Below are 26,095 nucleotides of genomic sequence, written 5' to 3' on the forward strand. Positions count from 1 at the left end.
GACATACTGTGAACCTCAAGGTGCTTTCACATTTGCTGTTCGGTTCATTTGGTCTGAACCATGGGTAACAATACAAATGATACATTGTAGCATTTTCTGCCATTTTTTTAAGCTTTTCACACCACATCAATTGCTTTGGTTGGGACCTGTTGAAAAGAACCAAAATGCAGTCCTTTGACAAAATCCACATCACTCATTGGCCAGATGTCATTAAACGTATTTCTTAACCTGATTTTCAATTGGTTAAAATTATTATGCAGGAAAATGCCAATGGAACTGTTGCAAGTAAACAAGCAGAACCAACATGCCGCTTTTTACTATAGAGGGACGACCATGCTGGCTGATTGTATCCCTGATCATAGTATACTATATAGTTTGTATACATCACTTTAGACAAAACATACATTTCGAAAATGAAGCACGACTACAGCTGGAAAACAAGTCAGTTCAGGAGGGGGTGAAATAATTTAGCTAAACTGTGACATGGTCATCTTCTCGAAATATTACAGACAATTTATCAGGTAATGTTTTTCTCTCTGTTTAAAATTGTTGGTAAAGTGCTGTCAACAAATATTTTTCCTTTACATCCCATAGTGTACATCACATCGAACTACGGCAGCTGGATTAGTCCAAAAAGGCGCAGTACTTTATGCGCTTGGGTCTGTTCTAGTTCAGATCATGTTCTCACCACAAGCAAACTGCTCCAGGGTTTGTTTGAAAGTGTACCGAGACCACCTCTTCAATGAGGTCTCGATACGCTTTTTTGGTCTGCTTGTAGTGGCCTCTCGAGTGCGATTGCTACATAATGCTTGCCCAAACGAACCACACCAAGAAGGAAAACAAACTCGATTGCGATTCAACCAAAATAAATAAGGCAGGTGTAAAAACACCCTCAGACACTGTTTTCTTGTTCTCATAGAAATTCCTTAAGTGTAAACCCAGGTGGACAACGATCCAATCAGAAAATAAAACTGTCATGAGACTCACAGGCCAAGCCCTCCTCATTTGCATGTAAGCCTACTTTATGTCAATCATCCGGACCTAATGAGTAGTAGTGTCATCAAGAGCACACCAACTCTTGAAGAGATACTATTGAACTGGTGTTCTGAGATCATAAAAATGCTAAGAGATAATTAATATAACCTCAGATTGCATTTGATAATATTATAAGATGATTTGATAAGGTGTGTGTGTGTGTGTGTGTGTGTGTGTGTGTGTGCGTGTGTGTGTGTGTGTGTGTGTGTGTGCGTGTGTGTGTGTGTGTGTGTGTGTGTGTGTGTGTGTATGTGTGTATGTGTGTGTGTGTGTGTGTAGGACTTTTATTTTGAAAACGCGAACCCCAATTTGAACCCCAATCTGTGTTACTGGGCAACCACAGCACGAGGCATGTTCAAAATCGCTACAGAATGCAAAATGCAAGATTTAGAGATTGCACATTCATTAATCGCCACTTTGGAGAAGCAAAAGGTATGCTGAGTTAATTTTTTTTGTTAATTTATCATGTTTATTGTGACATTTATGTTTCAACAAAAACATGTAGATGCTTGCTGATTCGTGTCAAATCGCTCAACTGTCATGTTCATTGATCCGTACGTTAAAGTTATGCAGAGGTTGGTACTCAGTCCTGGCTGTTTTCTACAACGCTACATCTTTGTCCCTCTCTTTTGTCAAGTTTAATTACAATTTAGCCTTTATCCACAACAGATCTGGTGAGCAAAATAGGTTAACTTTACTCTGATTGTGTTTATGTGTCCGTGTACTGGGACAATCATGCTGTGTGTGTGTGTGTGTGTGTGTGTGTGTGTCTGTGTGTGTAGGAGCCGCACTTATTAATATTCACGACATAAACCATATATTCTGATTCTATGGACTGATAAATAAGCATATTAAACCTTCTCTGGAGAAACCTACTATGTAGATATCAGAGAACAATTTAACTTATTAAACCTATGTCGTATATCACACCATTAAATATTACATTATTTTAATTAAACAGAAACCCAGATTTAAAGATTGAAAAGTTTAATTTATTTTGCCTATCCGTTGATATTTATAGGATTTTGGTCAAGTAGATTATAAAATCATTGCACCTCTCCCTCAAATTATTTTATTATTTTTATTGTTTCTTCATAAAGACTTATCTTCTGGGCAGAACTTCTCTCCATTTTTAGAGTTGCCAAACTGTAACAGCACAAAATGTTACCAATTTAAACAATAGAGGTGCACATTTGGTTTTTTAAAGACAAATTCACAGTTGATTTGACATGGAAAATAATGACTCACATTAATGTAGTACATGGTAACTTTGGGCTGTTTGGGGGGTGTATTGGGTTTTATGTGGTCCAGTTTCACAGAAAATGCACTTGGTCTAAGATCATTTCTTTTTGTTCATTCACACAGCCATATATTTTATTTAAGTTCATCAACACCCCGTAAAAGCCTGATATAAACATATGAAATCTGAATGGGATGTGTCATCTATACAGTCGTGGCCAACTGGCCAAAATTATGAATCACCTGACAAATCTTAAAATATTGATCTGTTTTTGATTTCATTTCAAAATGTTTAACATGCAAAAGGTTGCTGTGAGCTCAACAAGTATCCACTTTTGTGCTCCGGTATCCCCCACAGTCCAATGACATGAGTTATAGGTGAATTGAATAAGCTAAATTGGCCATAGTGTGTGTGTGTGTATATGTTCATGTCTGCATAAAACATATGCTGGATAAGTTGCTGGTTCATACCCCTGTGGCAAACCCTGATAAATAAAGGGACTAAGCCAAAAAGAAAATGAATGAAGGAATGAATGAACATTAGTGTTTTATTTGCTAAAACATGGTAACACACATACATTAATGCTTTAACATTATGTATCAACATTAGAATGCACCTAGATGTTAAAGTTTGAGGACAAACTTTTTGATGGCTTGAGAAAGCCTGTTTTAAATAGTTCATTTAGTTTGAAAAAGTATCAAGTTGGCTAAAAGAATGTTTAAGAGCCCTGCAGTCAACAATCATGTAACCTCTTTAAAGACTAACGCCCTATTCACACGGGGCGTCAGCGTCAACGCTTCCCATTCACTTTGAATGGGTGACGTCAGGCGTTGCCGAACTGCATTGTGGATCCGTTGGCGCCGCTTCAGAAGCGTTCCTCGCTGCAGAAGTTGGGACCAGCTCAACTTTTCAAGCGCCGACGGAAGCGTCAGCCAATCAGATCGCTGTATGCAAATACACCAGCTCAGACAGTGGCCTATTGCTGACTGAATTTCATTGGCTGACGCTTCTATGACGATCGTTTCAGCTCCAACTTCAGACACGCCCTCTGTCAAGCGTTAAAGCTGAAGCCCCGTGTGAATAGGGCGCAAAGGAAGACAGTAAAAGCTTTGAAGTTGATCCCTGTGCCTGTGGTTGGTAATAGCATGAATTAGCACGAGTCTAACAAATTAGTATGTTATCAGCATGAATTAGCTTGTTTCTAGCATAAATTTGCATGTTGCTTGCATGTTTGTATCATGAATTAGCATGTAGTTTACATGGTTACAGCATAAATTAGCATGTTTCTAACACAAAGTAGAATAGGTATTATTAGCATGATTTTTGTATGAATTAACATGTAACTAGCATTATTCTAGCATAAACTACCATGTTATTAGCATGTTTCTACCATTGATTAGCATGTTGTGCATGGTGACATGAGAAGGCCTATTTTAAGTAGTTTATTAAGTTTGAAAAAGTATCAAGTTAGCTAAAAATGTTTAAAATCCCTGCAGTCAACAATGTAACCACTTTAAAGACTGAAGCAAGTCAGTAGAAAGCTTTAACGTTGATCCCTGTGTCTGTGGTTGGTAATAGCATGATACCAGCATAAATTAGTTAAAGTTTGAGGTCAAACTTTATGGTGGCTTGAGAAAGCCTGTTTTAAGTAATTTATTTAGTTTGAAAAAGTATCAAGTTGGCTAAAAGAATGTTTACAATCCATGCAGTCAACAATGTAATCAATGTTTCTAGCACAAATTAGCATGGTATTAGCATGATCATTGTATGAATTAACATGTAACTAGCATTATTCTAGCATGAATTACCATGTTATTAGCATGTTTTTAACATTGATTCCCATGTTGTTAACATGATTCCGACATAATTAAACATGTTGTTAGCATGTTTTTAACATTGATTTCCATGTTGTTAACATAATTCCGACATAAATAAACATGTTGTTAGCATGGTTTAACATTGATCCCCATGTTGTTAACATGATTCCGACATAAATAAGCATGTTTAGCATAAATTAGCATGTTGCTAGCATGTTTTCTATTATGAATTAGCATGTTGTTAGCATGGTTCCAACATGATTTAGCATGTTTCTAACACAACTAAGCATGGTGTTAGCATGATTTTTGTATAAATAAAAGGCTGATTTATACTTCACCTCTTAATTTCATTTACACTGCGCACCTCTTAAAAAACGTAACTACACGTTGCAACGACACGTAGCGCAAGCTCTGTGATTTGTCGGCTTGTTAGCTCTGATGTGTGTGGGCGGGACCAAGAGCCACGAAAACGCGTTGGAGCAAGTGTTTACAAGTGTCAAGTCCTGTGAAGGAGGTCCAGGTGGAACGTTTTTTGTTTACCTTAAAATTGTTGCACGTCCACTGGTTCCCGCCTCAGAATAAGCGAGTTTTAGCTACTAGCTGTTAAGGTAGCATTTAGAAAAACATAACACTTACAAAGAAACACGACACAGAGGAATATGAAAACCTACTGCCAGCTAGTGTTTCGGAAGTGTTCGGAAGTTTTGTGCACAAGTAGAGGAAAAAGCGTGCAAGCAAAGAGATCCGCATGCTGTAGGCTATAACATAAATGCGATCTTGACTTGTAATACTGCAGTCACGACATTTGACATTGAAATAATAACGCCATAGATAGTTGGTAGATCTGTGTAAAAAAAAAGGCCTGCTGCCACAGATGGAAAAAATCATAGAAGAAACACTGCACTGTACTAAGTAAACTGTACTGTTAAAGCTACAGTTTATGGATTTTTACTGTAGCATTCTTACTGTTTGTTTATTATTAAAATGACGGCCATTTTAATTCATCTAAACATCACATTGAACATTTGTCAAACACATTATCATTTTATCAAGGGAAAATTACATTAAGTTAAATAACTATCTTTTGTTTCCTTCGTTTTATCAAGTTAATACCCGATGTTTTCTAGAAGAAGCAACACATAAGAGAAGTGTCTCGTTTTTAAAGGTAACGACTTGAGTAAAGATCAAACTGCAATTCCAGCCAATGCTAGTTTAACTGAACCCCCACCCCATTTTCTCTCTCTCTCCCTGACTGTCTCCTTGCTAATGGGCTCCAGATGTGGAGGTTGATGGGGGTGAGCTGTGTGTCCACGGGGAGCCTCTGTCAGTGGGCTCGCGGCTGAGGAGGGACGTATGATCGGGGCTCGGGTCAGATCTGGACGACATCTGGAAGCACTTGGGGTCAGCGAGTCCCGGCTGTGAAAGGTAAGATGGACGCCTGGGCAGGGGGACGGAGGAGACAACATGAAACTTGTTTGTTCTTTCTTTTTTTTGTGGCTTCCTCACACAACTCTCACATGCAGAACTTTTTATTATTTATGAAATCAAAAGTGCGAATAAAGATATATACGCATAGCGTCCCATCTGAGAACATACTTACATGTTTTGTCATATGTTCATTCTTAGGTGTTTGGTTGATGTTGGCGTGAGGACAGTAATGATTCTGTCCAGGTTTTCGCATGTGTCATTAAAAATCCCTCCATCCAGAGACTCACTTTGTTAAGAAACCGTTCAAGGCCCATCGACCTTGATATAAATGGTTCAAAGAGGGTTATGTTAAAAAAAATGGTTTTAAAAAAACTGTCGAAATAGGAAATGGCTCCCTCTCCAAAGTGAACATCCCGTATATTGCAGGTCCTCAGAGGCTGGCTGTGTTTGGAAAGGGTTTGACTCATGAACTGCTTGGATCATAAAGATTCCGCCGTAAATTGGATGGAACGAGCCCAGCTTGTGGGGAGAAGCCACATTAAAGGCATCACAATTGGAATAATGACTGGAATTTTAATATAGATGCATCATTTAAGAAACAGCTCAGAGTCGGATTGTTGAAAAACACAATTCTTGTCCTTAACCACTAAAGGTCAAGCAATCAGGGATGGTCCAAATCCAGACTTATTGGATTGGATGAAAGAGGCCGAAGCCAACTGCTTTTGGAAAGCACAAGGCAGCCATTTGTTTGGTATCAAACAACATTGTCTTCTGACTAAAGTTATTCTCATTATTATCAGCGTTTATTTTTATCACTTGTGCTGCTTAATATTTTTTATAGAGGCTGTTATAATTTTTCTGTAATTTATATACAGTTGAAGTCAAAATTATTAGCCCTATTTGAATTTGTTTCTTTCTTAAATATTTCTCAAATGATATTAAACAGAGCAAGGATATTTTCACTGTATGTCTGATAATATTTTGTCTTCTGGAGAAAGTCTTATTTGTTTAATTTTGATAAGAATAAAAGCAGTTTAAAATTTTTATAAATTAATTTCAAGGACAACATTTTAGCCCCTTTAAGCTATATTGTTTTTCGATAGTCTACAAACCATTGTTATACAATAACTTGCCTAATTAGCCTAACCTACCTAGTTAACCTAATTAACCTAGTTAAGCCTTTAAATGTCACTTTAAGCTGTATAGAAGTGTCTTGAAAAAAAATCTACTCAAATATTATTTACTGTCATCATAGCAAATATAAAATAATTCAGTTATTAGAAATGAGTAATTAAAATTATTATGTTTAAAAATATGTTGAAAAAATATTTTCTCCGTTAAGCACACTGTTAGACATTTCAAAGGGTTTTTACAGTAACTTACTGGCAACACTGTTGCCAGTAAGTTACTGTATTTTAGATTTACAGTATACAACTGTAAATCCGTTTACAGCATGTTACTGTAGTGTCTGAAAATGGTTAACTACTGTAAAAACCTAAGTTAACAGTTAGCTACTGTAAACCTTTTAGTTTTGTCCTAAATATTTTATAATATAATTTTATTAATATTATTTTAATACTATAGACCTAAAAAAGACACAATTACAAAATATTAACAAAATAAACACTCTTTATTTAAAACATTGGAGAGGCTTAAAACAAGCTTAAAAATGTGTAAAAACATTACATTTCAATCATTCAAAATATTTTATTTTAAGAAAAAAAAACATTGAAAACGACAAAGCACATTAACATACATGTACAAAACTAATTTAAGTGTCTGACCTGCATATTGTTGAGAAAAAAAAAACCCAATTGTACTAAGTACTACTGACATTAAACCAGACACAATTACAAAATATTCCATTCTTTAAAACATTAATAATGCTTAAAGCATTTAAGGAAAATGTGTGAAAATTACATTAAGCAATAAAATCAACACATTAAAAATAAATAAATCACACAAAGCACTAGAACATACATGTACAATAAAAATTTAAACTTCTGAATTGCATATTGTTGGAAAAATAAATATTTGTAACTATTAGCCGACTCAGAAACAACCCAACTTTAAAATATTACTAGTTCTGGTGTCAAATGCTCAACAAGGTCTGAATTCACATGTTCAAATGCAATTCATCTTTATTTCTATTGCACTTTTACAATGTAGATCAATGATGTCAAAGCAGCGTAACATAGAAGTTCTTGTAAATTGAAGCTGCTTCAGTCCAGTTTTCAGAATTGAAGCAGTAAATGTCACTGCTGAAAGTCCAAACACTGAAGAGCAAATCCACCGATCCACCAATCGCAGCCAATTGATCCAGTGGCGACAGTGGCATGGAACAAACTTCACCAACTGACGAAAGTGTAGAATAAAATCCCTTGAGAGATACCAGGCTCAGTTGGGCACGACCAGTTCTCCTCTAGCCAAACTTGTGCAAGGCCGCAGTCTAGGCACCAGAGGCTTGAAAGTTCACCAGCGGGTGGTCAGGCTGGCCCATTGGATCAATGCGGAAACTCATTGATCACGTGTGTCTTTTAGGATTCACTCCTCCATGACCACCACAGCATCTGGTCAGGATTTGGCCCAGTCCAGGATTATGAAGAACTCTGGATAAGGACAAACAGACTAACATAAGCATAGAAGAAGCTTGTTTAAAAAAAATAAATCATATACTGGTTAATTATTTTGAAGCATGGCAGCTAGGTTGGGGTAGTTTTCAGCTGGTACTGAGCAACTGGCTCCTGCTCATAACCTGCTCACTACCATGTTTAAAAGATAACTAACCAGAATGTCCTGTTTACTTTTTTCCCTAACAAGGTTTTACAAAAACATTGTAGCATTTGTGATGGGTTGATTCACTGCAGGACAGATTAGACTATTTGTTTTATGTATTCCTAATAAACTAAAACAGACTGAATACTGATAAAACTATTGAGAGTGTCTCACCTAATCCAAGTTCTCAGTTAGCTGGTGAAAGAAGGATAACTCACTGTTGTTCATGGTTGTCATTCTCTTCAGTACTTCTGCTATCTTCTGGCTCACTCTGGTTGTTGCTGTGCATTTTGTTTCATCCTCTGGAATTATTTATACAAAAAATTGTATTATTTTATTTATTACAAAATATTTAGGCAACATGAAATGGGGAAAAAGACATTTAATACATAGACAAATGCATGTATCCCAATACTAATTATTGTATTTTGAAATGTCTGACCCATGACAGACCTCAATCTGCTCAAAAATATTATAAACAAAGATGAAAAAAAAACCTACTAAATGGTTTAATAAAAAAGGGAAAACGATTTTTTTATTTAGCTAGCAACTAAACATGTGACACATTTTGTATTAAAAGTAACGTTAATATATTGAGAAACAAATAGATGTACAGTACTTACTGTTGTATGAGGTCCAGTTTGCACAGGCAGGCTCCCAGTATTTTATATTGAGACCATAAAAAAGCCAAAAATACAGATAAGAATACCATGCTACAATCCACAACCTCCACACAACTTTTTTTTATTTGTTTACCTTGGTTGCTTACTGGTCTTGCTTATTTTTTAAGCATAAGGCTGTGCTGATCAAGATGTTCCTCTGAAATGCTGTTTGTTTCTTCAGACAAAACCTGGTGCTGTGCCAGTGCCATATCTAAACAGAAAAAAATATAATGGTAACAATTATGTTAAACCAAATGTCAAGAGTTGTGATAAAAAAATAATTAGCAAACAATAAATAGCAAAAAGGTGGTTATTAGCATAATGCATAGAGGTAAAATTGGTTTTATATTAGCAGATTCAGACTTCCCCCTTAATAATTTAATTTCATAAAAGTATTATTTGCAAACTCTAAATAGCGAAATCATTTTAGCAGCTAATGACTATCAAAGTACAACATGCTCACGGTCAAATAAACAGTGTTAATGTTGATTTCAAGTCATACTGGCATGCTAATTCTGATCGAATATTCAAAGTAACATGGTAAACAGTATAACGTTAGAGTCTTCTAAATGAACGAATGTGCGAATATAAAACCAACTTTACCTCTATGCATATTGTAACGTTATAGATTTACGTTAGCGTTCTTATAGGTTACGTCGCGATGTTATTTTCTCAAGCTAACGTTATAAGTTACTCTAAACCAGAGAAAAATAAGTTCACAACATCTAATATATATAGTATAAATCAATATAAGTTAAACGTTGCACGTTAAAATGAGTTTGAGTCCAATTCAGTATAAACTTAGCTCAGTTTAGCTAACAGTTAACATTACCATTTTAAGATCGCTTCAGCCAATGTTGCCGAGCAAACAAATGCTAATAGAGGTGCTCAAATCAATGTCGAGTGTTGTCAGCACAGACAGACGCGCTTTTACCTGGATTATTTGTTGGTCTTTCATTCATATTCTTCTGGGGGAAAACACTCTCTGCCGGACCGTTGTCTCGTGCTAAGTGTCCTCCAAAACTGTCTGCATACCTCTGGTTCCCTCCTAAACCAAAACCCGCTGCAACACCGGTTCCTATGTAAATAAATAAAAAGATATGACGAGAACAATGGCTAATAGTCATAAACAGTCTTATTTAAAGTAATAGTAGTGTTAATGTAATAAATTAAATAAAGGTAACATCTTAATAGATGATATATTTCTCAAATGGGCGAAATAACGCCAAGCCAGAGAAAATAATAATAGCCAACTTTATACTTTACTTTGTTCTATTCTCGTCCACAAAACATTCTGTAAAATGAAACACTGCCTCAGCTTACCAGAGTAAAGTTTGTTAAATCCAGTATGTTCTTCAGGCACACTAATAAATTGTCCTCCAGAATTGCTCCAGGGTCCTCAGGCAAAATGTGGTGCAGAGTAGTCGAATCGCCGCAAGGTGGCGTTGAAGCAGTTGTGGAAAATACAGTACAATACACGAATTTTTACAAATACAGTACATCGCTGTATATGTAGTTCGACGTCACACTAAATTCCCATAATGCAACGGTAAATACAGTTATTTACCGTAAAAGGAATTTGCAGTATTACACTGGGTGAAATACAGTAAATAACTGTGTAATTTACAGAAATGTCTAACAGTGCAGAAATTGGGGAAAAATAAACAGGGTGCTCATTTTTCAGGGGGGCTAATAATTCTGACTTCAACTGTACTTTTAAAATGTCTAAATATTTTTGTATTTTAAAAAAAACTTACAGGCCTCAAGAAGCATTGAAAACAACTGTAAGTGAATGACTTACTTTAAGTGAGAGTTAGACTGAGTAAGTGAATGACTTACTTTAAGTGAGAGTTAGACTGAAACAATAATCAAAATGTAAAAATAAAGAAAATGCACGTATAAATAGCCAAATATCAACTAATTTTATTAATACTAACAATAATAAATAATTTTCAGCCGATATCCTATGTGAAATTGATCACATTCCTAATGTTTTGACAAACTGAAGAAAAAGAAAAATAATTGTGCTTGAGAGTCTCAATCTGCGAAACATGACATAAACAAACCACTAGCCGATATTTAAAGAGCTGCATTACAGCGTCGACAGCTGACAGATTTCTTTCATGGAGCTGAAAGACAGATGAAAAGAAAAACAACTCACCGGCTCCCCCTTCCTCCAATGGACTGTCTGTGAGGTCACCTGAGGTCACATGTAATCAGCCGACCAAGGGAGCCATCAGGTACATAAACAAGCCAGTGTCAGCCATTCAAAAACAGCTCGCGGCCACTTAAACTCAAACGATCGCTTCCTGTGCCATAAACAGACTGTTTTGAAAGTAAACATTCCCGTTCAACAAAAAAATTTACCAGCGTCGGCCCTTTAAAGAAACCAAAGTTCAGCGTGTGACACCAAAGTCTCCATCATCAGGTAATAAAATGGCAGAAGCTGTTTTTCAGAAATGATTCTGTCAGCCAAATTTTTTTTTTTCCTCTCTCTCTTCAACCTTTAAAACGTTTTCAAATCCAAAGCAAATATACACACACACTTTAATGGAGCGATAGCTGGCAGGGGAAGAACAACAGCACTTGAAGTGTTTGGATCACATTGTAAATGACCAGTTTGATTAGCTAAAATTTTGTCGTTTCCTTGCTTTTGTTTACCCTAGAAAAGAGGGAAGCTGAAAACGGGCGGAGGGGAAAAGAGCCGCAGGAATTTCTGCTAAACTTCTGACGAAGCCCCACAGGAGTCCTGACGAGAAGTTATTTTACAGTTTAAAGGTAGATGTTCACACTGAGAGGAAGAAAGAGCAGTTTTGCTTTGAAAAAGCTAATGCTACATCTGCACACTTGTGTCTCAAACTCTCACTGCTCTTGGGTTTCTGAATGATTTCACCTGGCTTTTCTTCTGTTGCGTAATGGCACAGATTCAGAGGGCCAGTATTGTGGGAGGACGTGTTTCATCTAGTTTTAATCCAAAATGCCTCCTCCGAGGCTATACATACATACATAATGTATTAGGGTTTGATATCTGATATGTGCAACTACTTGCCAGCAACAGAACAAACTGCAAAATAAGAGACATATACTGCTATAGAGAAAAATTAAGAGGCCATATGAAAAATTGTATTTCTTCTAGAATAATTTGTGGTATTTGTGTTGGCGTAAAAACTAATTTTATGTTTTGTTCTGTAAACTACTGACACTTTTTCCCTAATAACCTTTAAATGTGAGAAACTGAAGTATGAGGTGATCCATTTAGGCTAAAGTGACATGCTGCAGGCATTCTCATGATAAAAATCTTCTTGATGTACTTTTTGTCACTCTTTTGGAAAACACTGTATTATAGATATCCTTAAGACTAACATGCTGATAATAAAATCTAAAAAATTTATTTTAATTTTACAAGGCCTTCAAGAACCCAAATTTGAGTCACAACAAATAAAAACAGTTGTTGTTCTGAGAAGTTGTCATTTACTCACAACAAAAAGACGCTGTAAATTTTACTATTTGTATTTGAAATTTGGAAGAAATGCTATCAGACCACTCATACTTCATAAATGCTAAGAAATTTTCATGTGGTCTCATAATCTTTTTCTCTGTAATGGCTCTTAAAGTACTATGTTAATTTTGTAAGGTTTTTGTGTATAAAAAAGTTCGGTAACACTTTACAATAAGGTTCATTTGTTAATGCATTTACTAACATAAACAACACATGTACAGCATTTATTAATCATAATTGAACATTTACTAATGCATTGTTAACATCCAAGTTCATGCTTGTTAACATTAGTTAATGCACCATGAGTTAACATGAACTAACAATGAACAACTGTATTTTCATTAACTAACAATAACTAACATGAACAATTACAGTAAATGTATTGTTCATTGTTTGTTCATGTTATTAAATGCATTAATTAACATTAACTAATGAACCTTATTGTAAAGTGTGACCAAAAGTTCCTTGTCATTAACAGAACAACTCAAACAGAAGTAGCTTTCAAACCAAGCAGATTTTTTGTTGATTAACAATTTGTCTGCAAAATTTCATGTTTTCAAGGTTAGAAAAGTGCTTGGATTTTAGACAAAGGGCTTGAACCTGCTTGAATTTGAAATTGCAGGGCTCGAAATTGCCGATTTTGGTTGCATATGCGTCCGAGATTTAATCTATGCAAGTTCAAAATATATTTTGGATCATTTGTGTGAATGCATAAAATTTTTGCCATGCAACCAGTTTTTCTTGCAAAATGTTGACCGAATGCACGTATTTAGGAGACATTTACGCAGAATGCATATTTGCACCTAAAAAACACCAAACGCAGTGCTCAGGAATAGTTTAACTACTAAACTGTTACCATTTGACTGGTGGGACATTTGCATACAGTTACAACAGTACCTTAATCCTAACCTAAAGTAATATTGACAATAATAAAAAGTAATATTAATGAAAGCTTACAAACTAGGGTTTCCATATTTGGTGACTGATTTTCAAAACAATTAACATAGGACAAGTTCATTAATTTGCTGCAAGAATATTCTCAGACTCATAAAGTTTTCATTTGTTACATGAATTTTGAATAGCAATGCACATGAAATATCATGAACGACTGCTCATGTAAGTTTGGTACTACACCCAAATACAATCTGACTGTAAGCTTATTTTTTTAGATGTCAACTTTAGCTAGAAAGAGACCAAAATTAAAAAGATGCTTCATCCAATAACTGAACTTTTTTTTTAATTTGCAATTTTTGGGTGAACAATCCCAATAAATCTCTGCTCCAAAGTGTTCAACAATTTAGGTTGAAATGTCATGATGTGTTTTTTTAAATAGCACAATGGATTTAAATGTAAAAAGTACATCCAGCATATATAAACATAATTTACTGTGGTTGTTAGGTGCCGGAAAAGCATAAAAATGCACCTTGAAAGTCCTTGAAAAGTGCTGGAATTTGAAGTTGGAAAAGGTGTAAGAACCCTGTACATGTACCTCAACTTAAAGGAAAGTTCATCCAAAATCAATCATTTACTCACACTCAACTTGTTCCAGAAGTTTCTCTCTTCTGTTGAACACAAAATAATATATTTCGTAGATTGTTGAGCTTTTTTAGTTCTTTTTTAGTTTTTTGCAACCATGGATTCCAATTCCTAATGGTTTCTAACATTCTTCAAAGTTTCTTCCTCTGTGTTCAACAGGAGAAAACTGATATTTATTAAGAACTTTAACTACTTTAGGGTGAATAAATGGTGAGTAAATGTTCATTTTTCGGGTTATGCTGAATTCATGCTAAATAGTTCTCTGGCGTCCCACAAAATTACTTTAAGGACACTCTACCCCTGAAACTTGATGACATTACATTGCTAGGACATCTTTATTGCAAAGTAATGTTACATATTTATGCATATATTTAGAAAATATAATGGGGTATAATCAACAAAGCTCTGAATTCATCACTTACATACATGGCCAGAGTTCTGTATATGCCAAAATGAACCAATACCCCCTTGCATGTTTTTTTAACAGACAACAGTGAAGAGTGATTTTAGAGTCCGGTAACAGGAAAGCCAAATTTCACTCTGTTCCCAAATAACCAAAATATCCAAATCCCAATTTGTGGCCTCAGTGCGCATTTACGAGTTCCAATGAGAAATCGAGGGGAAATCCTAAAAACTCCCCAGATGTCCGCAAGATTGTAGTATATGGATTCCGCAGAGGTCATCAAATCCCTGTGGTCGGCAGGAGTCTCAAGAAAGAAATCTATAGTAAGCCACGATCTCCAAAAGGGTTGACCACGCTTACGCTGCCACAGTGAGTGTGAACAGTGAAAACTTTCCATTTTGTGCTGTCCAAAACTCAATTTTCCCACATGTCATTTCCCCACATACCAGGAACATGACGGTTCAATGTAAATCATTGGTTTTAGAAAAGCTTGGTACCTTGGAGCTGTTCTCGTTTGCTTCTGTTCTTTGATGGATAAGAGTAAAACACATAGAGGAGGACAGAAAACGTTGTTTATGTCAATAGATTTGGGGCTGGGACATTGGGATTGTTCTGAGAGTCTTTGACAGCCCAGCTGCCCGCTTCAGTTGACAGTGGGTACCTGGTTCAGGCTGTATTCTTTGGCTTTCAGTCTCAGGTTGGCGATACTGTTGGCCATATTCATGCCCTGGGCTGTGGTGTTGTTGGCGCACGAGGGAGAATAAGTTGCCATGGCACTGTAATAAAGAAGACAGACTGTCAAGATCAGATTTAACACTTTTTATTGATAGTAAATAATTCAATCATTTTGAACATATTTGACATCTATTCCTGTATCTATATACATGTATATGTATGTATGTTTTCACAGGGAGACACCCTCTTTTTGGGGATTTTTTTACATTAATGTAAGCAAAAATGTAAGGAGATTTGTATTTTTTAATTTTTTGGTTGCTTTCAGAACGTGTACTTAAAGTGTACTTGCTTACATGGACTAAGGTTCATGGGTGCCCTACTGAAAAAAACAGCTTAAACCACCCTAGGCTGGTTTAACCTGGTCGACCAGGCTGGTTTTAGAGGGGTTTTGGCCATTTCCAGGCTGGTTTCCAGCCATTTCCAGCCTGGTCTTAGCTGGTCAGGATGGAAGATGACCAGCTAAAACCAACTTGACCAGCCTATACAGGCTGGGAGCCCTGCCAAAACCAGCAATGTCCAGCTTAAACCAGGCTGGTCAAGCTGGTTTTAGCTGGATTTAGCTGGTCATTTTCCTGCCTGGCCAGCTAAGACCAGGCTGGAAATGGCTGGAAACCAGCCTGGAAATGGCCAAAACCCCTCTAAAACCAAGCTGGTCATCCAGCTAAAACCATCCGACCAGCCTAGGCTGGTTTAAGCTAGATTTTTCAGCAGGGTGAGTTTAGGGATACATAAATAAATGATCAAATAAGATATAATAAACAGTGCTGGGCAAAGTTTAATTATGGTTAATTGTGATTAATCATATCTAAATAAAAAAATGTTTTGACATAATATATATATGTGTGTGTACTATGCATTTATGTATTACATATATAAATACACACATGCATAGACATGGGATGATAACCGGTTTCAAGATTTACCATGGTTTGGTAAATTCACGGTTTTAAAACTGCTAAAATATTCTGTTATACTGTTTCAAGGTATATGAAAGTTGTTACCAGTATAAACAGCAGCAAATGAAAAACATCACTTACATAACAACATCCTATAGACCAGGGGTTCCCAAACTTTTCAGCTTGCGACCCCTAAAACAACAATGTCAGCAACTCACGATCCCCAATATCCTCCGAGGTGGTTGTAAATATACAAATGCACACACACCAATAGACCCAAGTAGATTAGAATAAAAATAAAATATTGTAACTATAATAGTTTAATAAAAGGAAATAGATTTTTGGAAATCACCAAGTGACCCCTCCTGATTGTCCCGTGACCCCCGGGAACATATTTTAGAGCAGTAATAACTATACCATAAAACTGTGAGATTTTTATCCAAAGTTATCATACCATCTTTCATACCATCATACCATCTATCATGCAATCTTTTACCAGCCCATGCCTATCTGCATGCATATATTTGATTTTTGATTTTTTATAATACATAACATTATAACATATACAGTGCTCAGCATATATAAGTACACCCTTCACAAATCTACCTTTTAAATTCATATTTCTAATAGGGAGCTATACAACATTATATTTGTGCATATACATTAGATTAGTCAGTACTGAAGCCAAATCTGGAGCTTATCTAACAAAATAACTTATGATAACAGTCCAGAAACTAGGACACCCAAATTTATGTTATAGAAAATATTAAATACAAATTTAAAAAAAGAGGAAAAAGCAAGAGAAGCAAAAAAAATATATATATATATTTGAAATTTTTGAGGATTTAATTAATTAAAATTTTTTTTTGCAATATTTTGCTCTGAATTGAATTGTATTATCTTTCAATTCCTAAATTTGTATGGTGACTTAGGTATTATTTTAATAAATATATCTGTTTAATAAATCTGTTTTGTTTAAATGCACCAAAGAACATTGCCTATATTCACTGAGAAATGGAAAAAAAAATCATTTTCAAAATGGGGTGTATTCAATTATGCTGAGCACTGTACATAATAGATATATATAATTCACAGACATACGTTAAAACAAACTTTTATTTTGGATGCGATTAATCTTTGCCCAGAACTAATACAAAAGTATTTAGAAATTACATTTTCTTACATTTCACTTATGTTTTTACTCAAGCAGTCTAAATCAGCTATTTTACTAATTTATGGTTTTATATTGTAAGTTTAACAGAGCTTTATGATGATTTAAACAGATTTGTATTTGCACTTTTTTTTAAAGCTGCTTGCGCCACACATTTTGTAACACTTTACAATAAAGTCCCGTTAAATACCAGTAGTTAATGCATTAGGTGAAATTAAGAATAAGCAATACATTTGTTGTGTTTATTCATCAGTGCAAATTGAATGTGAACTAAAATTAATATAGTCTTTCTGTTCGTAGTTCATGTAAACTTATTGTTTACCAATATTAATAAATGAAATCTTTCTGATAATTTTTCTCAGTTATTATATATATACATTTTTATTTCAACCTTTGACAAGTTAATTTGTGTCATAAAATACTTTGCACATTTTTCGTTATGACATGATATGTTATAAACATTTATTCACAAGTACATTGCATTCACATTTTAGTTAATATGCTAAAGTTGCTGTCTAATATCATACATTTATGAATAACCTATACAATATCCAGCACTACAAATATTCCCTCTGATGAAATAATGGTGAATTTAGGCAGAGTCATATAAAAAGTGTTGGATTTCCTACCTGTATGACGGTGAGCTTCCCCAGGACAGGTAGTCATTGGGTCTGGGTGCGGGTCGTGGGACAATGGGCTGCTCTACGGCTGTTACTTCTCCTGAGAAAGACTTGAGCAATGAAGCATTTTTACTTGCCAGCATCGCACGTTCATTTCGTCGAAACTTAGCCCGTCGATTTTGAAACCATACCTGGAAATTAAAGAAAGGTGTTGAGCTTGTCATGCATAGATGGAGATCTATCATGATGGAGACCATTAGAAAGGAGAAGGTCAAACACAGGCTAATACAAATCTCTAACCTGAACTCGTGCTTCAGTGAGGTTGACCCGTCGTGCCAAGTCCTCCCTGACGAAAGCATCGGGGTAATGCGTCCTCTCAAACACTCTCTCTAAGGCCTGCAGCTGACTGCTGTTGAACGTGGTTCTGTTTCGCCTCTGTTTACGCTTCTTCTTCTCCTCTGCGTTGAGCTGCTCGTCTGAAGGCGCACAAATAGTCAAATATTAATATGACGTGAATATCCAAATTATAATGTGGGTCAGATTCTTGCACTGTAAAAAGGCTGGCTTCCACAGCCTGGATTTGTGTTGAGACTACATGAAGGATTTAAGTTAAGTTAGTGGATTGAACCTAAAACAATTAAGTCCCCCCATCCCCCCCCCCCTCCCAAAAAAAAAACCAAGAATTTTGTTGCAGCTCATTTTAAATAAGTATTTATTTTTACAATTCAGTAAATCCTAGTGAGACAGTGTTTGTGTAGGAAATTCAACCAAAAGAAACAGACATTTCTTAAAATGTCTCTGGGAGTGTTTAATAATTGTTTAATAGGCGATCAGAATTTGATTAAGGCAATTTAAATGTGTATATACATGTATATGCTGGGTTTCAACCAGAATTTGGGTAAATTATGAACAAACCCTACCACTGGGTTAAACATTTACACACACTACATTTATCCTTCTTTAAAATAAATGATACATAAAAATACTAAAGAAGGAAAAATTAAACAACACACAAAACAGCTTAGCTAATTATGCATACTATCATTTTCTAATCTATTTTGGGTCAGGCCATAATCATTTATAAGCATATCAACACAATTATAATTATAAGTAATTATCTATGTTCTATCATGATGTTTCATGATTTTTATACAGAATTTTAGAGAGATTTTAACTTCGTGTTTATGATGTTTGCTGCTTTGGTCTGCAAAACAGATTTAATTTTAAAGATTTTTTTACATGTAGACTACAGAATAATAAATTATTAATGTGTAAATATTTTAGGTTCTCCAGTCTTATTTTTCTCTTGCATAAATTAAATTGCACCAAAAGAAATGGAACATAAAAGGACGAAATTATACAGTTATTTTTAATTTACAGATTTTGTTAAATTGCCTGAAAAAAAGTTTAACAGTCTCTTATATAAATTGTCTTCTGTACTTTTGCTTCTTTATCCTACTTTTTCTTTCTATAGTTTGTGGCTGATTTAGAGGTAAATGCTAATTATAATATCTAGGCCTTTTTTTTGGTGTAGGAAAAATGCAAATCGTTGTAGACTTGCTACTTTCTGGATGCATCAATCAGTTCTTAAATCGCTCCATAAAACCTCCCGGAGAGAGGTAGAGAGAAAACACCACAGTGACGAATTGATTCGCCCCAATTTCTCCAAGGCCGTAAAGTCGAGAAGTTGAAAGCAGAGGTTATCAGTACTGCAGGCCTAGAGCTTGAACAGGTCTACATTTGACAGCAAAAAACATTTAAACTTTATCGTCTTTTGCCAACTGATAGCCTATGCGCTTATAGGTCTATAAGGTGATCTTCAGTTCGGCTATATGGTTTCTCTCATTCATATTTTGAATGCAACACTTCAGCAGTCCTGTCTAAAATGTTGGCTAAATTATTTAACAAAATAACTAGGCAACATGAATAAACATATTAATGAAACACAGAGGCCTAAATGCATTCGCACGATGCTTAAAATCGTGTTGCTGAAGGCCTAGTTGTACTATTTAGTCCGACGGAAAACACGCTGTTATTATTTAGGCTAGGACCCTTAAAATTAATTTCGTTTTAATTAGTATTTCGGTTGACGAAAAAATACCTTAAAAGTGAGCTTTTTAAAAATTCAAATCAACATAGTTTTAGTCAAATAAACAAGACTATTTGGTTTGATTCATGGTTGCATGATTACTTGTTTACAGCAATTTCGATAAAGTTTTAAATAGAGTAATACGATAGTAACTTTAGTACGATAGTAAATTATAGTTTTTTTTAAGTAATATATCTTTTAAAACGTAGTTGAACTATTTTTTCGAATCACATTCAGAAAGATAGCTGATGCATCCATTGCATTTTAGAGCATTCAAATGTTTTTACTATTATGCATTTTGCAGATGTTTTATTGTTTTCTATACTGAGAAGTAAATATTAAATAAATAGAAATTGGCCTACTGAAATTTAACAGACTCTCTCGACTTCCGTACATGCAGTAGACTAGTAGGCCTACTAGAAGTCTGCAAAAGTAATATATACTTTTAATTTTATTTAATAGATAAAGATATTTTATTTTAACAAGCTTGGATATCGAAGAATATATTTGCTACATTTTACGTTGGCTTATTTTTAAACGGCCTATTTTTAAACGTGTATACCGTTGGAAAAGTCTATAACATTTTGAAACACTTCCATTAATTAGGTAAATTGGTAAACAAACGCATATAGGGTAAACGAAGAAGAATGTGTTTTCATTCTCACTGTCATTCAGTGTTGGAAATTGTGTCCCTACAGAATAGTGCATGTCAAGAAAATGACCCTCATATTGGTGCCTGTCATTGTCATGCATCTGCTAATGTGATAATCACATCTATTACTGCATGTGCTATCAACAATAGATAACAATCAATGTATATTAGCATGTACAAATTATTTGTAAATATATTTCCTTTTTTAGGAGATCCTAAATTGCCTGCGTAATTTAAGAAGTGGCCACACTTTTCCATTTTTCCCCTGTGTGACTTTTGAAGTTTAAATCTTCCTTTGCTATGAAAAAATATATAATTTGGAAAACCCATTGACTATAATCCAGATTCTCCTTTTTTGTTTTTGTTTAAAGCTCGTATTTTTTTCTCCAGCACTTACTCTCCTGCTGTGTAGTGTCGCTCCCGCTGGTGAGTCCCGGAGACTCCAGCATACTCCTGCCCGCCTCCCCTGCGCTTTCCTCCGCTTGAGCTCCCACCATCTCCCGCGCCTCCTCCAGATCCAACAGGTGGCTCACGGAGAAGTTCTTTTTAGCCTGTAAATGATCCTGATTCGCGGTGATCGCAGTCTCCAGTCGGTTTGGTAGTGTGGCTTGTCTGTCCATTACATGAGCATAGCTGGAAGTCATGACGCAAATTGACGAAACCCAAGATATCCTCTACCTACAACCAACATGGGTTACGTTTCGACCATAAACAACCACTCTATACTCGACAAATTGATCGATTTCTGTTTTTACATCCGTAGATCGGCGTCTTGTGAATCCAAAAAAGGCGTATTTGCTAGCTCTCTTTTATTTGACAATCGCGCGTCTTCATGGGAAACTGCATCACAGAACAAACATCTCCAGTTCAAGAGCTCCAAAGTTTCCAAAGTTTTGCCGATGACTCCACTCTTAACTCTGCAGCAGAGACTTTCCCCTCTCATTCCCAGAGTGAGGGAATGAGTAAACTGGCGAGGAAGGTCTGATGGCACAGATGAAGGATTTACGCCCAATGGTAGGAGGCCGGACGAGCTTCTCTCAGCTTCTTTCTCCGGTACTTCAAACGGCGCACACTGGCGCTGAGGGGGGAGCCTGAGAGCCAAATACACGAAAATTTGAAGCCCTGGGGAAGGATGATACACATACAAGAAGTCCTAATTACGTGGCGATGTTTTTGTCTGTGTTTAAACGTTTAACGTCTATTTTTTCCACCTCCACTGAAATACGGAGTCTAATTAATACGTAATGACGTGATATAAATAATTACAGAATTTTAGAAATGCATTGAAAATGCGTTTCATGCATAAACTGTCTTAAATACAACTGCAAATATGATTAACGTATTTTAGAATTTGTTTAGCAGGCTATATAGTCTGTGTAGAATTATTGTTTTATAGGCATTATTGTTGTCATCTTTCACCCAACAAGTGAAATAAACATTTTAAGAAGGCAATTTTCGGAAAATGATCATAAAATATTTGAGAATTTTACTATAATTTTTTCACAGCTGTTTTCTTGTTTAAAAATGAATTTTAAAAATATAGAAATTTTTTTATTATATGTAGGCCTAATTTTGTTGTTGTTTCTTTGAATATAATCAGTTTTAGAGGTCGAATTAACATTCAAAATTCTTCCACTATACTCACGCTGTGTTTTGTTGTAACATGAGAATAAAACCAGTAGGCCTACCAAGTAATAAATGGGTGAATGACGTAATCCATTTTGAACGTGATAAACATTGGATCATTTTAAGTAGGCTAACTGATTTCCTATGCAATATAAGCTTATTTTATTTATCAATTTAATAGCTAGTGCATACTTAAATGGCTTAATCGGAATTCTTGAATTCATTCATGCTATTATTATTATTATTAGTATTATTATTATTATTATTTTGACTCATTTTAGTCTAGCAGTTAATCTGGAACATTATTTGTCTGTAAATCTAGTTACGTTCAGCAGTTGGCCAAGCATTTTTTGTTTTAAAAAGATGTCTAATAGATGTCTAAACAAAGTCGTCTTGGCTAAAACAAGACTAAATTTGGTTTGTCAGTGAAAATCTATCTAAACGTAATAATAGACCAAAAGACTAACAGAAATGAATGACTACACATAAAAAGTCTGTTTAATCTGTCTAATTGACCACTATTTCGGCTATTCCAATTAGGTTTTCACTGACACAAGTTTAGCCTTGTTTTAGCCAGGCTGTGTACGTTTAGATGTCCATTAGACGTCTATTAAACACAAAATTGTTTGCTGGGTGGGATTAACTGAACATGCATTTTGTGTTTCCAAGCAGCATTCTTCAACTTCACTAAATCATGGTGTGGTGGAGAAAAGTTTGAATCAAGAAATAACGGCCTTGTTAAGCTCAAGTGATCTTAAGTAACACGAACCCTTAAAATGATCAAAGTCATAAACGCTGGCGTAGCTCTCATGAGTATCGTGCGTTCAGCACTGGTGTCAGCTCGTGATGTGACACTAAAATGTTGTTCTTTTTCAGTGGGTTTACAGAGCATTGCGTGCGTGCGCTTTTAAAGAGCCTCACGACAGGAGGGGATCGAGCTCCGCATGTGTCGCAATGACATGAGTTCAGGCTCCAGGCTGCCTGTGTGCCTCTGTCAGCCTCCGAGGTCTGGGAAAAGAACACTTGATGCCATCAAAGGGGCGCAGATTGAATCCAGATGTGCAGAGCCTCTCTCCTTCTTTCCGTGCATTTAATTAAGGCGCTTGGATTGAGGAGATCTTTCTTCATCATTAGTTTCCCCCAAGATCCCATTTCTCCCTCGAAGCCCAGCTCGCTGCCTGGTGCCAGCGCGAGACTTTGCTTTTATTATTATTATTATACTCTGCCCATAAATCTGCCACATATCGAAACCTCGAGTCGTTGTGAAGAATGAGGGTTTTTGCCTTTTTTGAACGCAAGGAAACAAAACTAGGCCTGTATAGGCTACAAGAAACGTTTTTAATCAGCCTCCATTACATGATTTTCTTTATGAGCTGGACTTAAGGCTATATCTGTGAATACAGATAAAGCAATACATTTCTGCCCTAAAACAAAATTACAGTAGGTTAATAAAACGTCAACGTCGAGCAAGCTCTATATTTTACCGAAATGTAGGCAATAAAATAAAATTGTAATATAGACTGAATAAAGTAAAATAATCAGCATTGGAAAAGTTAAAGAGAAGCCTATTTGTTGGCGTATGATAAAATATCACAGCGGTTGTTTTTAATGAGCCGTACTTGCAGTGCATTATTAGGAGGCAAAAGAAATATTGGTCGTGTGGTAATGCTAATATCAGTGAAGATCCAACTATAAAACAGACTATTTTTGTTCACTTCAATAGGCTATATTTTGTATCTTGCCATTAGGTTTGTGGCAATCCGTCATACTTTTTCCTTGCATAATTGTAAAATATAGGCTAGGGCGCTAGGCCAACAGCTGAAAAGCTGAATGAAGTGAAAACTTTGAAACTCATTGATATCTCATTTAACGATATTTTAAAAATTACAACAGACACATATAACAATGTAGCCTAAGTCGTAAATAGCCTACTGATTTGCTTATTGTTACATTTTTTACCTCAGGATTTTAGAACTACATTTCACGAACGTTACAGTCAGGAAAATAAACATTGCAATATAAACATATGAATATTATTGTATTCTAATCTATTATAATAGATTATCATATATATCTATATGAATATTCTTTAATCAGTTTAGACTTTTCGATCAATCACAGGCCATGGCCCATAGCCTACATTTAGGTTGGCCTAAATAATTTGGTATATCAGGTTATAGTCTAGGCTATTAATTCATGTTATTTAGCTAAATTGCATTTTTATATTTTTCTGTAGTTTTTTTCTCGCTCAGTGATGTGGTTTGTCAGCAACACAGAGCACGATAGGCTATCATAAAATGAAACCCGTTTTGTAGCAGTTCTGCGCAGATTATTTGTCAAATTGATCAATCCACGTTCATCCAAATCAATAGGCGCTTATCAGGATAATAATTATGATCTTACAAGGATCCTGATGTAAAACGTTCCAGAACTGTTTATAATAATTGTAATATCTAATAGGCCTAGTGTGCATTACAAAAAAGGCGGTCTTATATCCCGTTTATTATAACATGCTTTTATATAGATGCACATTATATTTGGAGAAATGCATAACATTAAACAAAACAAGTGTATAAATTTAGGAGCCTAATAAAAATAATATAAGGTTATTTAATTAACATTTTTGCCCTAGGCCTATATTCTTAGAAATGTAAAAAATACTTTTACTTTTTAGGTTTTCTAATTTAAAACATGTCTAAAACTAAATTCAAAGCACTTTTAATCCGCAATTACATTTGACAAATGTCTCGCAGTTTACATTGTCCAGCTGTCTTGACTTTAAGTCTCCTCCAAATGCACGTAATAAAGATGTAACTTTCCCTTTCAGCGCGCGATGGAACTTGTCCAGTAGTTATTAATGATTTATTGTAATCCAATTATTTTAACTAATTTCGTTTACATACTGTGTCAAAAGCTACAATCTATAACTAATGCGTGGCCAGCGGCGTTACTGCGCTGTATTTATCTCACAGTCTTTTTACGTCTCATGTTACACTTTTTTTTCCAAGCTGTCTGGAGAGAAAGCGGCTAAATTAAAAGCAGATCTTGTAGAGTGCTTCTCTATGAAGATGAAATACTGCTGTAGCAAGCAAATATCTCACGCTTAATTTTTTTAATTAAAATAAAATAATAAAATAATTATGATCAACCCTTTTAAAAAGAGTTGGGCTACAAGAGCAAAGTAACGCACCTGTCTTGAAGTTGCCTCAAAAGTTTTTGAGTTTTATGAATAATCATATTTCAAGTATGATTTGCAGAGCAAATAGGTGATTTTGTAAGTTTAAATCTTAAAACTTTAAATCCAAATTCCACATTTAAATGTATTTTTATAAAGGACCTCTTGTAACATGTTAATTGATATAAAATGATAAATTAAAATAGCATAAATTAACATGTACACTGGAAAAAAATATTCATTTGTATTTACTAAAAAAACATTAACTTTGTTTTTTTATTGATTTTAAATATATTACAGAACCCAGCAAACAGTACATAATATCAACTTTTATGATATTTCAGAATGTATTTTCCCACCCCCAACATTTGTTAGACAAAAATTACATTTAAAATAAATTATAAAACAGAATACTATAAAATATTTTTAAAAAATACAAATAAAAAACAAACAAAAAAAACATTATTACATTGAATTTTAAATTATAGTCATCTTTCCGAAGACATCCAATTTTTATCTATATTCATTTAGAAAAGAATTGAATGGACACCTCCCTTTTTCAAAGTCTCTGCTTTACCTGTGATTATGTATGTTCATTTTTCAAAAGCAAGATTATTAGGCATTTTCTTTATTCATTGTGCAAGAACAGGTCTTAGGGTATTTTTCCATACCAAAGTTATAACACGTTTAGTTTGTAAAAAGCTGATATCTATACGTTTTTTTGTTGTTTGTTTGT

The 26,095-nt window shown here is 35.0% G+C and overlaps 1 protein-coding gene and 1 long non-coding RNA gene across 2 annotated transcripts; both read right to left on the bottom strand.

Annotated features, from left to right (window-relative positions):
- Positions 1-7,133: 7,133 nt before the first annotated feature.
- LOC147846341 (uncharacterized) lies at positions 7,134-9,972 on the bottom strand. Its single transcript, XR_015478495.1, has 4 exons — positions 9,892-9,972; positions 8,919-9,168; positions 8,514-8,597; positions 7,134-8,129 (listed from the first exon to the last, which is right to left on the bottom strand). It is a non-coding gene; the product is annotated as an uncharacterized LOC147846341 (long non-coding RNA).
- Positions 9,973-14,299: 4,327 nt separating this feature from the next.
- prrx1a (paired related homeobox 1a) lies at positions 14,300-21,328 on the bottom strand. The gene is made up of 4 exons (NM_214734.1): positions 20,956-21,328; positions 18,118-18,293; positions 17,827-18,008; positions 14,300-15,171 (listed from the first exon to the last, which is right to left on the bottom strand). Exons 1-4 carry the CDS (start codon positions 21,200-21,202, stop codon positions 15,039-15,041), a joined length of 738 nt encoding a protein of 245 aa, NP_999899.1. The 5' UTR covers positions 21,203-21,328; the 3' UTR covers positions 14,300-15,038.
- Positions 21,329-26,095: the final 4,767 nt, after the last annotated feature.

Source organism: Danio rerio, chromosome 2, assembly GCF_052040795.2.
Source record: "Danio rerio strain M-AB ecotype USA chromosome 2, GRCz13ab, whole genome shotgun sequence".
Classification (NCBI taxonomy): domain Eukaryota; kingdom Metazoa; phylum Chordata; class Actinopteri; order Cypriniformes; family Danionidae; genus Danio; species Danio rerio.